At 43.0% G+C, this 15337-nt stretch overlaps 1 protein-coding gene across 1 annotated transcript in view; it reads right to left on the bottom strand.

The window, feature by feature from the left end:
* USH1C (USH1 protein network component harmonin) overlaps positions 1-15337 on the bottom strand; it is a 91110-nt gene that overhangs the window by 39766 nt on the left and 36007 nt on the right. Inside the window, exons 13-14 of the mRNA XM_065403359.1 lie at positions 14090-14155; positions 468-592 (exon numbers count right to left, since the gene is read on the bottom strand). Coding sequence (XP_065259431.1) covers positions 468-592; positions 14090-14155 — 191 coding nt within the window. The remainder of the gene's footprint in view (positions 1-467; positions 593-14089; positions 14156-15337) is intronic.

The raw sequence follows: 15337 nt of genomic DNA, 5'->3' as shown, positions 1-15337 counted from the left end.
TTGAGAACAGCTCAAAGAAAATCTTGCTTTTAGTGCACATGAAATGTGCCAGGTTGACATCTCTGGAGACTGAGGCTCCCTGAATAGAAACAGCCTGGACAACAGCAAAATACACCCCCCCCCCCACGATGCAGCTCAACCCTGACCTAGAGGGCTTATCATCATGGTAGGAAGTTCAGTCTCCATGTCAACACATTTCTTGGCTGAGACTGTGCACACGGCTGACAGTTAGTGTGGCAGTGAGTTTTGTGACAGAGGTCTATTAAATGGGAACTGGATGGAGACAACTAAACTCATCTCTCATAGACCTCCAAACAGCCATCAGGTGTTAAGTTTTAGTCATGGCTGACATAGGTTAGATTTGAACTGGTGAAAACACTCCATCTCCATGACCATTGTTGAGTCATAATATTGTTCCTCAAACACAACTGTTTCGCCCACTGACTAGGATGGAACCAGTCACTTACTTCTGTGTTTAGGAGTAGGGGCTGGATGTACGTCTGCAGTTACAGTTTTTACAGGCTTAGGTGGCTCTTTAGGCCTCCAATCTTCTTCCCATTCCTTTTTAAATTTCTCTTCTTCTGCTGTTATCCTAAATACATATAGAAGAAAAGTATTTCTTGAAATTCTCATTTAAAAATATAACTTTGTAAACTACATATTATGTATTTTTCTTAATTTGAAATACAAACCATTTCCTTCCAACTCAGCTAAAAACCCAAATTTTAAACATATGGAAATGGCTGCTATTTCACTTCTGGTCCAACTAATATATTCAACTGAACAGAAAACACACTGAAATAATAAGCAAACACTTCTTGTTTGTTTTCTAAATGATAATATATACTTTTTTGTGTTTCAATACTAATGAGATACGGAGGTAACTCATGCAAAATGCAAGTCACTGCCTTTATACAAGCATGACAGATCCACGTATAAACTGGTCGAATTGCACACTGGGGTAAGGCTTGGAGAAACCAATTCTGAGCACCTTATAGAATCAATGATTTTTAAGACCAGAAGGGATTATGATGATCATCTAGTCTGCCTGCCTGAAAAAACCAGAACAGGGAACCTACCTCACCAAATAATTTCTACATCGAGGCTGTAACTTCTGTCTGAACTATAGCATATCTTTTGGAAAGACAACCTGTTGTGACATAAAGACTTCAAGTGACAGAGATTCCATTACATCCCTAAGTAAGTTATTCCAATATTTACCTGTCCCCACTGTTAAAAATGTGTGTCTTATTTCTACATGATTTATTTCCATTTAAATTATTGCTTCTTGGCATAGCTAGAGCACACAAAAAAAGTAGCTGTACCCTGACAGGAGTTGGCTCAAGAAATAACTATAGCTGAGACAACTAAATAGTGACACCACTGTATAATTAAATTCATCCTGTCTGGAGAAGTACTTCTAACAAAAACGAACACTGTGACACGCTAGAAAGGGAGAGTTCAGAAAAATAAATAAATTAGTTTAAAAGAATCCATGTATGACACTGGCATCACAATATTCACCACTGTCATGTAATTAGGATATATTTTGTATAAAGAATGCCTTGTGAGGTATCATTCTAAAAGTCTTGCTCTGCTAGACATTAATATCTCGTTGGATTGTGTGTGCTGTCGTTGTATGCGAAGTTATGAAGTTTGGCTACATATGTGTTACTGAAACATGTTGTGAGGTTGAAAACACCCACAAGCAGCCTTTCAGGTACAACAGTAAAAAGGCCAAACAATGTTAATGGCTTACTGGGGAAATGCACACAAGCACAAGGATTACCCCAGGAACTGTGTACAATAGAAACCTCTCAGAGATAGCACTACACAATGGGAACTGTTTGACCCAGGTCACAGCAAAAGAGCTTTCCAACAAGTGGGAAGAAGATATAAAAGGGAGAAATTACATCATGATGGGACCTCACTCTCCGTACAACAACACACCTGGAAACACCTGAGGAATAAAGACTGAACTGGAGGGAATGGATGGTCCGAGGCTAAAGGAATTTCTAGCCTGTGTATGAAAACCTGGGCAACCCAAGCTGCAAAGCCAAGGCAGCTTTTGCCTTAAGAATCTGCCAGCCTGTTTATCACTCAAGGTGAAAATCTGCTAATTCATATCCTACCTACCTACTATGTTAAGCTCAGTTTGCGGTTTTGTTTATTTGCTAGGTTATCTGCTTTGATCTGTTTGCTATCACTTATAATCTATCCTTTTGTAGTTAATAAACTTATTTTATGTTTTAATCCATACAACAACAAAAGTCCAAGCTGGTGTACACATAACCATCTCCCCACTCTTCCTACAAAAAACCTAAACAATAAAAGGAAACAGGAACACAATATGGTTAAATGTCAAGGTTTGAGGGGTTATTCATGGCAAGCCGATATTCTTCCGAAAATGGAAATCCAGCTCAATACAAAAGTGCGTGAGCTATGGCAGTAAAATGGCGATTGAAGAGCTAAATGGGGATTTACATCAAGTGTGTGTGGGAGGCTGCTTACTGACCTGAACTAGGGTCAGAACCAACCTAGCCATGTTTTCGGTGCCTAGAGGCAAAAACATCTAGATTGATGATGGAGAATTTAACACAGTATAGCCCCTACTATTGCTGATATTAGCATTACGTGACAAATAAACAATGTTTGACTGAAACTGCAGAGTCTGTACAATATATCTGACATATCCTTCCTCAGGAGCCACATCCTCCATGGCAATTACAAGAAATTAATCATAAGGATTCCACTTTCCTTATATTTCTGAAAACAATTTTTGCTCCACCATGCTCTCCAGAGCTTTAGCTGAGTAACCCTCTAATCCTCTTGATTTAACTCCTTCCATCCTCCCACTTTCTACTGTTTTATCAGCTGTGTCGTCTTGGGTCACATCTGCAATCAGATTGTAAAACCACTGAAATGGAGATTATGTTTTACCTGTACGGCAACATGCCAAGCACACTCTTGGGCATTGTGCTAATAAATAAAAATAGATAGTAAAATAAAAATGTGTGAACAAGGAATAACTGTATATAATGTTTCCTCCCATTTCTCATAACTTGTTAAAGATTGCTGCAATCACAAGTGACACACAATCCAAGAATATAATGCAGCATTTCTACTGTTGCTGAATTTTGTACCATAGAGCACACCTCTCAGTGACGTAAAATATATATTTTCAACTGTGGCATGTCACAGTGTAATTCACTGGTTTATGGTAGCAAAGTCCTCCAGTGTCACAGATCCACAGGATAACCCTAATTTATGGACTTTGCATTTGAATCTCATATCGCCACTGCTGTTGCTGCTATTTGCATTACATGACAAATAAACAATGTTTGGAATTAGTTAAAAGACTAAAAAAAAAGATTTAAAAAAGCCCCACACAAAGGCAGAGGACTCTACTGAATATACATCAGAGGAGGTTAGTCTAATAATTAAATTATTTGGTAGCAACAGAGTCAAGACCAATAACTTAGAGGTTGCCCTGCATGTTCTGGCTAATGTAATTGCTAGTAGAGTAGACTTTAATATTAAAACAATATGCCAAGAGGGCCAGAAGGGTGATTCATAAAATACTACTACTAACATATGGCACAGAGCCAACAGTTTCCTTGGAAGGTCCATCTTCCTAGTTCCTGTAAAGAAATTGCAACCTACAGGGCATAACTCATTCTGTACAGTTACGGATTTGTGTTAAATAGAGTTTGCTCTGCCAGGAAAGGCTGCAGGCTACAGAGAGAGATGCTAAGGCAAAGACTTGTATTCACGTTCAGAACACAAGGATTGATAAGAGATTTTCAAAGTACCACCCCACTGAAGTGAGAGTATTGGTGGCACTGCTTGCTGAAGCCTTTGAAACTCTTCATTGAAACCAACCACGTGGCCTGAAATAGTTATTGTGGGTAACATGCTCTAAAGCACCCAGGTGACTTGGGAGCATAAGTTCAGAGCCTGAGCTCCAGTGTGAGTTGAAACTTCAGAGCGCTGTCTATACAGCTATTTTGTGCAAGCCCGGATAGCCCCAGTCTGTTGACCTGGGCTGGGAGGCTCTCTCCAAAATGCTGCATAGACATACCATAAGTCACTTAGGTGCTTTTGAAAATGTTACCTGTCATGTGCATGAACACTAATGATAGCAGAGCTTGTAAGCTGCAAACTCCACTTGCTGATGTTGCATTCGTGAAGTGCTGAAATAAAGCTACTGAGGTTACTTAAAGAACTTCAGGTATGGCAATACATCAGCTTCACAATAATTTAGGCAGCAGAACCTGATAACTGCAGCAATTTTAAGGAAAGAGTTTCAGGGAAAAGGGTCTTCAGTCTTTCAAAGGGGAGTGAAAGGCTACTCAAGCTATTAACACAAGAAAAGGAGCATGTTCTAATGGATTGAGCCTGAAGCTGGTAGTCAGGAAGTCCTGTGTAGTAAAACCTGCTCTACCTCTGACTTGCTACACAGTCTGAGACAAGTCATTTATCTTCTCTCTCTTCTCATATTTAAAATAGGGATTATAATACTCTCCTACCTTGGAAGGGTGTTGAGGCTTAATTAGTTAACTTTTGTATTGTACAGCACTTTGAAACTATAAAAGCTCTTTATGGAAATGCTTGACACTATTAGCAGACTTCAAGACAGACTGTTAATAGGAAGAGAGATGTGTGGGAACAAAGGTGCAATGGTTTTGAAGTTCAGATGAAGTCTGCAGATACCAAAGACATTCATCACGATTGTGAGGCAGAAAAGCTGGCTTTGGAAAAGGAATTCTTCGTTTGCTTGTGTAGCATTCTTCATTGTTATTGCAGCAATTTGTTCAATACAGTATGAGAATGGGAAAACATTGTAAATGGAAGTCATCCCTGTGCTGACACAGACTCCAGTGCGGGGATGGCTGGTATATGTATGTGCATTTTTGTACCCCAATCCTGGGGTTGCCAGAAACTGCTCTGGTCCCCGATGGCCGTCGTGGCAGCTGGGGAAATATACTCCATTCCGCATCCAACATGCCATCACTGATTCAGAAAGCCCTGTGCATGCCCTGTCTGTTGTGCAGGATTTCAGCTTCTAATATAGATAGATCAAAAGCAGTCAAATGAAATGACACAGGTGGAAACCTGTTTAATGTGACAGGAGAGGCATGTCTGAATATTTCAGAGTCAATTACAGTTACAGAAAGCTGCATCAGAACAATTATAGAATATGAAATCTACAACACTAATTTTCCAATTTCATACTATCATATAATTTGTCAAAATTGTTCAGAAGAGAAAGTGATAACGTAGATTAAAACAGCAAACCACATAGTGATTGGTTGGTTTTTCCCCCTCCAGTTCTAAATGTACAGCAATATTTAAATTACATTGATAGTTGCGTCCAACTTGCTTTTTGGTACTGTTGATGGATGGGCTGCCAGAAAGCCTTCATAGATTTTAAGGCCAGAAGGAACCATTATGATCATCTAGTCTAACCTCTTGCATAATGCAAACCACAGGACTTCCTTGAATTAATTCCTGGTTTAAGTCCAATAGCTGTGGTTATAAGTAGATCAACTCTTTGTATGTCTACACTATGAGAGTAGTTCGATTTTAGTTAAATCGAATATGTGGAATCGATATTACAAAGTCGAACGTGTGTGTCCACACTAAGGACAGTAATTCGAATTTGTCAGTCCACACTAACGGGGCAAGCGTCGACATTGGAAGCGGTGCACTGTGGGCAGCTATCCCACAGTTCCCGCAGTCCCCGCTGCCCATTGGAATTCTGGGTCGAGCCGCCATTGCCTTCTGGGTAAAAAAATTTGTCGAGGGTGCTTTTGGGTAACTGTAGTCATCCAACCGTCACTCCCGCCCTCCCTCCCTGAAAGCGCCGGCGGGAAATCAGTTCGCGCACTTTTCTGGTCAGTGACAGCGCGGACGCCACAGCACTGCGAGCATGGATCCCGCTGCGACCATCGCTGCAGTTGTGGCCGTTGTCAACGCATCGCAGCTCATCATCTACCTTTCACTGAGGCAGATAGAGAGAAATCAGGCGAGGAGGCTACGGCACCGGGGTCAGGACCTGAACTCCGAGAGTAGCACACGCCTGTCTGAAACCAGGACACCCAGTGCCGAGGACATCACGGTGGCAATGGGTCTTGTGGATACTGTGGAACGGCGATTCTGGGCCCGTGAAACAAGCACGGACTGGTGGGACCGCATAGTGCTGCAGGTCTGGGATGAATCCCAGTGGCTGCGAAACTTTCGCATGCGAAAGGGGACTTTCCTCGAACTTTGTGAGTTGCTGTCCCCTGCCCTGAAGCGCAAGGACACCCGGATGCGAGCAGCCCTGACTGTCCAGAAGCGAGTGGCCATAGCCCTCTGGAAGCTTGCAACGCCGGACAGCTACCGGTCAGTCGCGAACCAGTTTGGCGTGGGCAAGTCTACCGTGGGGGTTGTTGTCATGCAAGTAGCCACGGCAATCGTGAAGGTACTGCTCTCAAAGGTAGTGACCCTGGGAAACGCGCAGGCCATCATAGATGGCTTCGCCGCGATGGGATTCCCAAACTGCGGTGGGGCTATAGATGGGACTCACATCCCTATCCTGGGACCGGACCACCAGGCCAGCCAGTACATCAACCGAAAGGGCTACTTTTCAATGGTGCTGCAAGCACTGGTGGACCATAAGGGACGTTTTACTAACATCAACGTTGGATGGCCGGGCAAGGTTCATGACGCTCGCGTGTTCAGGAACTCAGGTCTGTTTAGAAGGCTGCAGGAAGGTATTTACTTCCCGGACCACAAAATAACTCTTGGGGATGTGGAGATGCCTACAGTGATCCTCGGGGACCCAGCATACCCGCTAATGCCCTGGCTCATGAAGCCCTATACTGGCGCCCTGGACACAGAAAAAGAACTGTTCAACTACCGGCTCAGCAAGTGCAGAATGGTGGTGGAGTGTGCTTTTGGCCGTCTCAAGGGGAGATGGAGAAGCTTACTGACTCGCTGTGATCTCAGCGAAACCAATATCCCCATTGTTATTGCAGCCTGCTGTGTGCTCCACAATCTCTGTGAGAGCAAGGGGGAGACCTTTATGGTGGGGTGGGAGGTTGAGGCAAATCGCCTGGCTGCTGATTACTCCCAGCCAGACAGCCGGGAGATTAGAAGAGCCCAGCGGGACGCACTGTGCATCCGGGAGGCTTTGAAAGACAGTTTCCAGACTGAGCAGGGTCACCAGTGAATTTTAAGTTTGTGGACTCAGAACCTGAACTTGCAACCATTTCTTTACCCAGTTACCGTTGACTATCCTCTCCAGTTACATACCCCCTTCACCCCCTTCCCAAAAAATAAAATCTGTTCTGTTTTGTTAATGAACACCGTTGTCTTTATTACTGTTTTCGCGGGAATGTTTTAAACCTGGGACGCAGACTGTGGCGGGGTGCGGGTTTAGTGTTGTGATGCAAATGATGCTTCTAAACTCCAGGAATGACGGGTTCCGCAGTGGTGGACTGGTTGTTTCAACAGAGCCTGCCAGCCCTCCTGGGTGGGACAGCGTGTATGTGTCGGCTATGTGACTGTCTGGCAGGGGGAGGAGGGTTACAGCTCCCCTGCTGCGGGGCTCTGTGATGCATTAGATCTGTAACTGCCCTCCCCCGCCACAAAGTCACAGAGCAACCCCCCCGCCCCCCACAGAACATGAAAACCACCTCCCAGATTGAACAGGGTCACTAGTCACTGCACTGGGTATGTGTCCTGATCCTGGACCTGACCCCGCCTCTGTACCCTGGTAAAGGTGACTGTCCTGTCCAATTACCATGCCCCTTCCCCTCGTTCAGACAGACTCTCCTCCAAAATAAAATCATGGAAACAGTAATTAACAGAAACGAATATTTTATTATGAACCAGACATGAAACGTGGGGGTTGAAACTTGCACGGGGGCTTCTGTGAGGTGTGTAGGAAAGGACTTTTAAAATTTTGGGGAATGAGAGCCTTCTAGTGCTAGAGCAGTCTGCAGGGGTTGACTGAAAGTTTTAACGGCCCTTGCCGCCCCTCCTTCTTTGTACTTTGGGTGAGGGGGATGTGGGACTTGGTGGCGGGGGAGGGCGGTTAGAGATAGACTGCAGCGGGGCTCTGTCCTCCTGCCTCCGTTCTTGCAGAACATCCACAAGGCGCCGGAGCGTGTCCGTTTGCTCCCTCAGAAGTCCAAGCAGCTTTTCAGTAGCCTGCTGGTCCTCCTGACGCCACCTCTCCTCCCGTTCCATGACTGCTCGGTGCATTTGGGACAAGCTCTCCCTCCACTGTGTCTGCTGGGCTGCCTGGGCTCGGGAGCAGCTCATTAGTTCTGAGAACATGTCCTCCCGCGTCTTCTTCTTCCTCCTCCTAATCTGCGCTAGCCTCTGGGAGTGTGCTGACAGGCTGGGTTGGGAGACAGTCACAGATGTGTCTGTGTGAATGGGAAAAATTGAGTGAATTCCTGAGACAGATAAATGAAGTTGTGTACAAAGAACCTAGTCTTTCTCTGTGAACAAGACCATGCACTGCACCTCTCACATGCGCACTCAGGACAAGGTCGAATTTTCGGCCATCGCCTTCAGTGCCTGGGGTCCTGCAGTGGTCTTGCAGTTATCTGAGAAGCGTGGCAGGACACCTGAACTTCTGTAGCGTGCAATCATGGTAAGCCGTAGACTTCTGGCTGCTTAAAACTGTACTAGTAGCACTGGCCTCCTTTCACATTGAAAGCAATGCCAGTCTCTGCTGCCAGCAATCAGGACAGCATGAACTCTGCCCCTGTCCCACCCCCTCGCGGCTGTTCCAGGGAAAGATCCCTGTATGCTGCCCCTCTCCCTCCACCGCGTGGCTGTAAAGCAGTCCCAATACTAACATTCCCCTCCCTAATTCAAAGCAGGGCGTAATGAGCGACATCACCCTGCTGAGGATCTCGGAGTCCCAGAGGGAAAGGATGTTTCGAGAAAGCCTTCAGAAACCAGGGCCGTTTGCCGCTATGCTCTGCAGGGCGATGATACCAGAGTATCTGATGGTGTCGTGGCGCGGTAACGTGTCCTACCACGGAGGGCCCAATAAGATCGCCCTACCCAGGAACCTGATGAACAGGCTGGAAATGTACCTTCATGAGACCTACGAGGAGTTCTCCTATGAGGATTTCGCCTCCATCCCCGGCCATATTGACCGGATTTTCGCGTAGGTGCACTGGGACTAAAGAGTGGAGCGTCTTGGGCAGCATAATCATGACTTACCGGACATTGTAAAAAAATTTTTAAATACTTGGGACTAAATTGTGAAGAGCCTAAGGCAGACAAATCATGAAAAACCCTTTGTTACTATTGTAAATATTCCAGTTTTTTTGCAGATAATTGTTTACATGTTTAAGCACTTTAATAAACAGCCATTGTTAATATTATAAATATTCCAGTTCTTGTAAAAATAAATGTTTAGATGTTTAAAGCACTTACTGCTTGATCCTTCCCCCGATTCTGTCTCCGGGGTAAGGGATGGGGACGGTTGGTAGGGGATCTCGGTAAGGGTGATGAAGAGCTCCTGGCTGTCGGGGAAATCAGCGGTGCCAGCGCTGTCGACTGCCTCGTCCTCCTCATCTCCTTCTTCATCTTCCCCGTCCGCTAACATGTCCGACGAGGAACCTGCCGCGGACAATATCCCATCCTCAGAGTCCACGGTCAGTGGTGGGGTAGTGGTGGCGGCCGCACCTAGGATGGAATGCAGTGCCTCGTAGAAACGGGATGTGTGGGGCTGGGATCCGGAGCGTCCGTTTGCCTCTTTGGTTTTTTGGTAGCCTTGTCTCAGCTCCTTGATTTTCACGCGGCACTGCGTTGCATCCCGGCTGTATCCTCTCTCTGCCATGGCTTTAGAGATCTTCTCGTAGATCTTTGCATTCCGTCTTTTGGAGCGCAGCTCTGAAAGCACGGACTCATCGCCCCACACAGCGATGAGATCCAAGACTTCCCGATCAGTCCATGCTGGGGCCCTCCTTCTATTAGATTGCACGGCCATCTCTGCTGGAGAGCTCTGCATCGTTGCCAGTGCTGCTGAGCTCGCCACACTGTCCAAACAGGGAATGAGATTCAAACTGCCCAGACAGGAAAAGGAATTCAAATTTTCCCGGGGCTTTTCCTGTGTGGCTGATCAGAGCATCCGAGCTCGGACTGCTGTCCAGAGCGTCAACAGAGTGGTGCACTGTGGGATAGCTCCCGGAGCTATTACCGTCGATTTCCATCCACACCTAGCCTAATTCGATATGGCCATTTCGAATTTAGCGCTACTCCTCTCGTTTTGGAGGAGTACAGAAGTCGAATTTAAGAGAGCTCTATGTCGAACTAAATAGCTTCGTGGTGTGGACGGGTGCAGGGTTAATTCGATGTAACGGCGCTAAATTCGACATAAAAGCCTAGTGTAGACCAGGCCTTAGAAAAGCCTCCGCTCTTGATTTACAAATTTCCAGTGATGAAGGATCCATCCACAGTCCTTGGTATGTTGCTCCAATGATTAATTACCTTCACTGTTATAAATTTGCATCTTATTTCTAGTCTGAATGTGCCTAGATTCAAATTCCAGTCACTTAATCTAGTTATATTTTTGTCTGCTAGAACAATGAGCTCTCTATCATCAAATTTTTGTTTGCTATGTAGTTACTTTAGACTGATCAGAATCACCCCTTACCCTTTTGATAATCTAAATAGGTTGAGCTCGAGTGTCTCATTATAAGGCATATTTTCTCTTCCTTTAATCATTCTCATGGCTCTTCTCTGAATCCTCTCAAATTTTTCAGTATCCTTCTTGAAGTGCAGATACCAGAACTAGACACAGTATACCACTAACAGTTGTACCAGTGCCAAATACATAGGTAATTTCCCTACTCCTACTGAAAGCCCCCCGTGTTTACATCCAAGGATTGCATTAGCCCTTTTAGCCACAGCATTGCGCTGCAAGCTCATATTCATCTCATTATCCCCAGGGCCCCCAAGTCTTTTTCAGTCACTGCTTTCCAGAATAGAGTTTCCCATGCTGTATGGCTGACCTATGTTCTTTGTTCCTAGACATACAACCTTACCTTTGGTTGTATTGATTCTCATATATTTTGATTGTGCTCAGTTTACCAAGTGTTCCAGATCGCTCAGTGACCTGTTCTCTTACTATTTACTACTCTCCCAATCTTTGTGTCATCTACAAACTTTACTAGCAATGACTTTATGTTTTCTTCCAGGTCACTGTTACAAAATGTTAAATAGCATAGGGCCAAGAACTGACCCCGGTAGGGTCTTGCTAGAAACACACCAGCTCGATGATTCCCTATTTACAATTATATTTTCAGACCTCTCAGTGAGGCAGATTTTAATTGATCTAATATGATCCATGTTGATTTTATATCATTGTAGTTTCCTAATCTAACTTTCATGTGGTACCAAGTCAAATGCTTTACAGAAGTCTAACTATATTCCATTAAATTTAATGTGGATAAATGTAAAGTAATGCACATTGGAAAAAATAACCCCAGCTATACATACAATATGATGAGGGCTAATTTAGCTACAGCTAATCAGGAAAGAGATCTTGGAGTCATCGTGTATAGTTCTCTAAAGACGTCCACGCAGTGTGCAGCGGCAGTCAAAAAAGCAAACAGGATGTTAGGAATCATTAAAAAGGGGATAGAGAATAAGACAGAGAATATCTTATTGCCTTTATATAAATCCATGGCACGCCCACATCTTGAATACTGCGTACAGATGTGGTCTCCTCATCTCAAAAAAGATATACTGGCACTAGAAAAGGTTCATAGAAGGGTAACTAAAATGATTAGGGGTTTGGAATGGGTCCCATATGAGGAGAGATTAAAGAGGCTAGGACTTTTCAGCTTGGGAACGAGGAGACTAAGGGCGGATATGATAGAGGTATATAAAATCATGAGTGGTGTGGAGAAAGTGAATAAAGAAAAGTTATTTATTTGTTCCCATAATATAAGAACTACGGGCCACCAAATGAAATGAATGGGCAGTAGGTTTAAAACAAATAAAAGGAAGTTCTTCTTCACACAGCGCACAGTCAACCTGTGGAACTCCTTGCCTGAGGGGGTTGTGAAGGCTAGGACTATAACAGGGTTTAAAAGAGAACTAGATAAATTCATGGAGGTTAAGTCCATTAATCGCTATTAGCCAGGATGGGTAAGGAACGGTGTCCCTAGCCTCCGTTTGTCAGAGGGTGGAGATGGATGGCAGGAGAGAGATCACTTGATCATTACCTGTTAGGTTCACTCCCTCTGGGGCACCTGGCATTGGTCACTGTCGGCAGACAGGATACTGAGCTGGATGGACCTTTGGTCTGACCCAGTATGGCCATTCTTAAACTCTTAACACTGTCACCTTTGCGAGCCAAATTTGTAATCTCTTCAAAAAGTGAGAGTTAATTTAACAAGATATTTTTCACAAATCAGTGTTGGCATTAGTTATATTACCTTCCTTTAATTGTGTATGAATCAAGTCCTGTATCAGTCACTCTATTGTTTTGCACTGGATGGAAGTCAAGTTGACAGGACTATAGTTACTTGGCTCAGCCTATTTAGCCTTTTATTATATAATGGTACAACATTAGATTTCTTCAAGACCTCTGGAACTTCCCCACTGCTTCAAGATTTAATAAAAGTCAACAGTCCAGAGAGTCCTTTGACCAGCTCTTTTAAAAGTCTTGGATACAAGTTATCCAGACATGTTTTAGTAGCTGCTGTTTAACATCCTTCTTAGTCACTTTAAAAATGGAAACTATTTTGTCCTCCACCGCCACCTCCCATGATATGAATACATCATCACCTTGCTTTTTTCAATGTACAAACCAGAAATGTATTGAACATTTGTGCCTTTTTTGCATTATTATTGACAATTCTGCCATTTACATCTAGTAATACGTTAACATCATACTTAGGGTTTCTTTTGTTCTTATTATCATAAAGACTCTTCCTTATTGTCCTTAACTCTGCTGGCCATGGATTTTTCTTTGAGTTCTTTTGATTCCCTTACCAATTTTCTACAATTTCTAGCTTCTGACTTATATATATCATCATCTTTCCCTTTCTCCCCCACCCATGTGTTATACATTATCTTTTTATTTGTATTGCTTCTTTCAACTACCCCTCTAACCCGGGTAACCTTAACTCTCAACTGTGGCTTTTGGGGCATCTAATAAAATGTTCTAAAACAGTTCCGAATGATCATTAACATTTTTGTGTTAAAGTTTTTTCTCCCATCTGCTGTGGCTCGCAGTTATTTTCAGCTTTATAAAACAGGCCCTTATAAAGAACCCAGTACATAATGTCACTGCTTTGGACTTTATTGTTTGCATACAACAAATATAATCAAGTCATGGTCACTGGACATTACAAACCACGTTTAAGTGCTGCGATCAATTCCTCTTTATCTATCAAGGTGAGGTCTAATAGAGAATTCCCCTATGTTGGATGCAACACTTCTTTGAGTTAGGAAATTATCATCTACAATTTTGAGAAATCACCAGGACGTTGTAGAATTGGCAGAGATTTCCAGCATATGTCACTCAGAAAAAACATTTTCGTATGCCCTACATTTGGAATTATCATAAGCTGCTTTAAAACAGCACCTTCACAGTCCTGAAGATAAATTTCATTCAGATATGAAATGTATATAGTAGAGCAGGTAAGGAAAGGTTGATCTTTTTTTTCCTTGCCCATTTATTCCTTGATGAAAATGGAAAACTGTTTTCTTTTCATCAAAAATTTTCTATGAAGATTTTGGAGATTTTGTTGAAAACTGAAAAATTTGAGATGCTTGGGCAAAAATATGAAGTTTTACTGAACTTTTTCACTTGACTATACAATTTTTTTCGGTTTTTGGTCACTCAAACTTGAAAAAATTCAATTTTCATTGAACCCCAATTTTTTCATTGAAAACAGACATTTCCTGTGAAAAATTCCATTTTGACAAAATTGCCATGTTCTGCTGGGAAAAAACGTGGACAATTTTTTTTATTGATTTTTTTTACAAACTCTAGTATTTAATTTCTCTTTACATGTGTATTATGCAAAATATATAGCACAGGAGGAAAATGATTACTTACTGTTCAATTTCTTTACGGTATCTTTCTTCTTCTTCTGCAGCCTTTTGAGAAATCTCCAGTTTCCTTCTGCAATACAGAGAAATTTGCATTTAGAACATTTAGAGAAAAATAAGTTGTCATGTGTATGCTAGTGTAAAACAAATAGATAGATAGAGAGAGAACAAATACGCACTGGGAAAACCTGACACGAGTTTCCAACATTTAAAAAAGGGTTCATTAACATTCCTAGCCCTCATCACACCTGCCTGATGATTCCCGATGGTCTCCATAGCCCACCTGAGCAACACAAATTCTGAAGCCACTCTGACCCTCAAAGATAACTTTTTAGTGCATTCTGCAGCTGTCCAACCATGTTCTCTGTGATGGGATTGAGTCTGACTGCCCAGCTCAATGAAAATCGGGCATTGGGTAATGATATTGGAGGTGATAGGGTTTACTGATGTCCCACTTCAAGCATGGAGGGATGGTTTCTGTCCCAGCTGACAGCCAGGGAAACTGAATGGCCCACCAGGCACAAGACAGATGTCCCCGATGATGGCTCTGAATTCACACAGTAACTTTGCTAACTCTAAGGGAAAAGGCAAGCTCATGGACTATATGCTTTGCCACAAAATTAAAATGAGAGAGAAATGATGAGGGATTTTCAAGGAAATATGTGAAAAAATAATATAGGCACATGTGCTGCTTCTCCCCTCCACCTCTCAATAAACAAAGATAAAAGAAAGGTAACTAGGTAAATTAATGCAAAAAGCATCAGCGCTGACATATTAGGTTCAACCTTTCTATTGCCAAATCATTGTTAATAATATAGGAATATCTTTGATCATCCAATGAGTGATAAAAGTCATTTACTTTAGAGACAGGTGACTTTGCACATGATATCTGATGAAGAAATTCTAATTCCACAGAATGAGACAACTTTAGGACAACTTTACTTCATTGGTAAAGCCTCAGAAAATCATCCACATCCAAGTTGCTCTCCCTACTTACTTGTGTGAAATTTTCTAGGCAAACATGCGCAACTGGAAGTGGACAGGACATCTGTCTCTAGACAAGGGGAGAAAGGTGACTGATGATACATCAAGGTATGGAAAGAGATCAACAAGGAGCATAGAACCCAGGCCTCCAAGCCTTTCTAGGTGAGTACTCTGCCACAATAGAGACAACCACACCCACTTAGGCCAATGGCTTTCTTTCTGTATTCTTGACCTGGTTACTCACAAATGAATTGGCTTCCTTTTAATAAAT

The sequence above is a fragment of the Emys orbicularis genome, chromosome 4 (genome assembly GCF_028017835.1).
Source record: "Emys orbicularis isolate rEmyOrb1 chromosome 4, rEmyOrb1.hap1, whole genome shotgun sequence".
NCBI lineage: Eukaryota > Metazoa > Chordata > Testudines > Emydidae > Emys > Emys orbicularis.
This window is presented reverse-complemented; position numbering and strand designations above follow the sequence as displayed.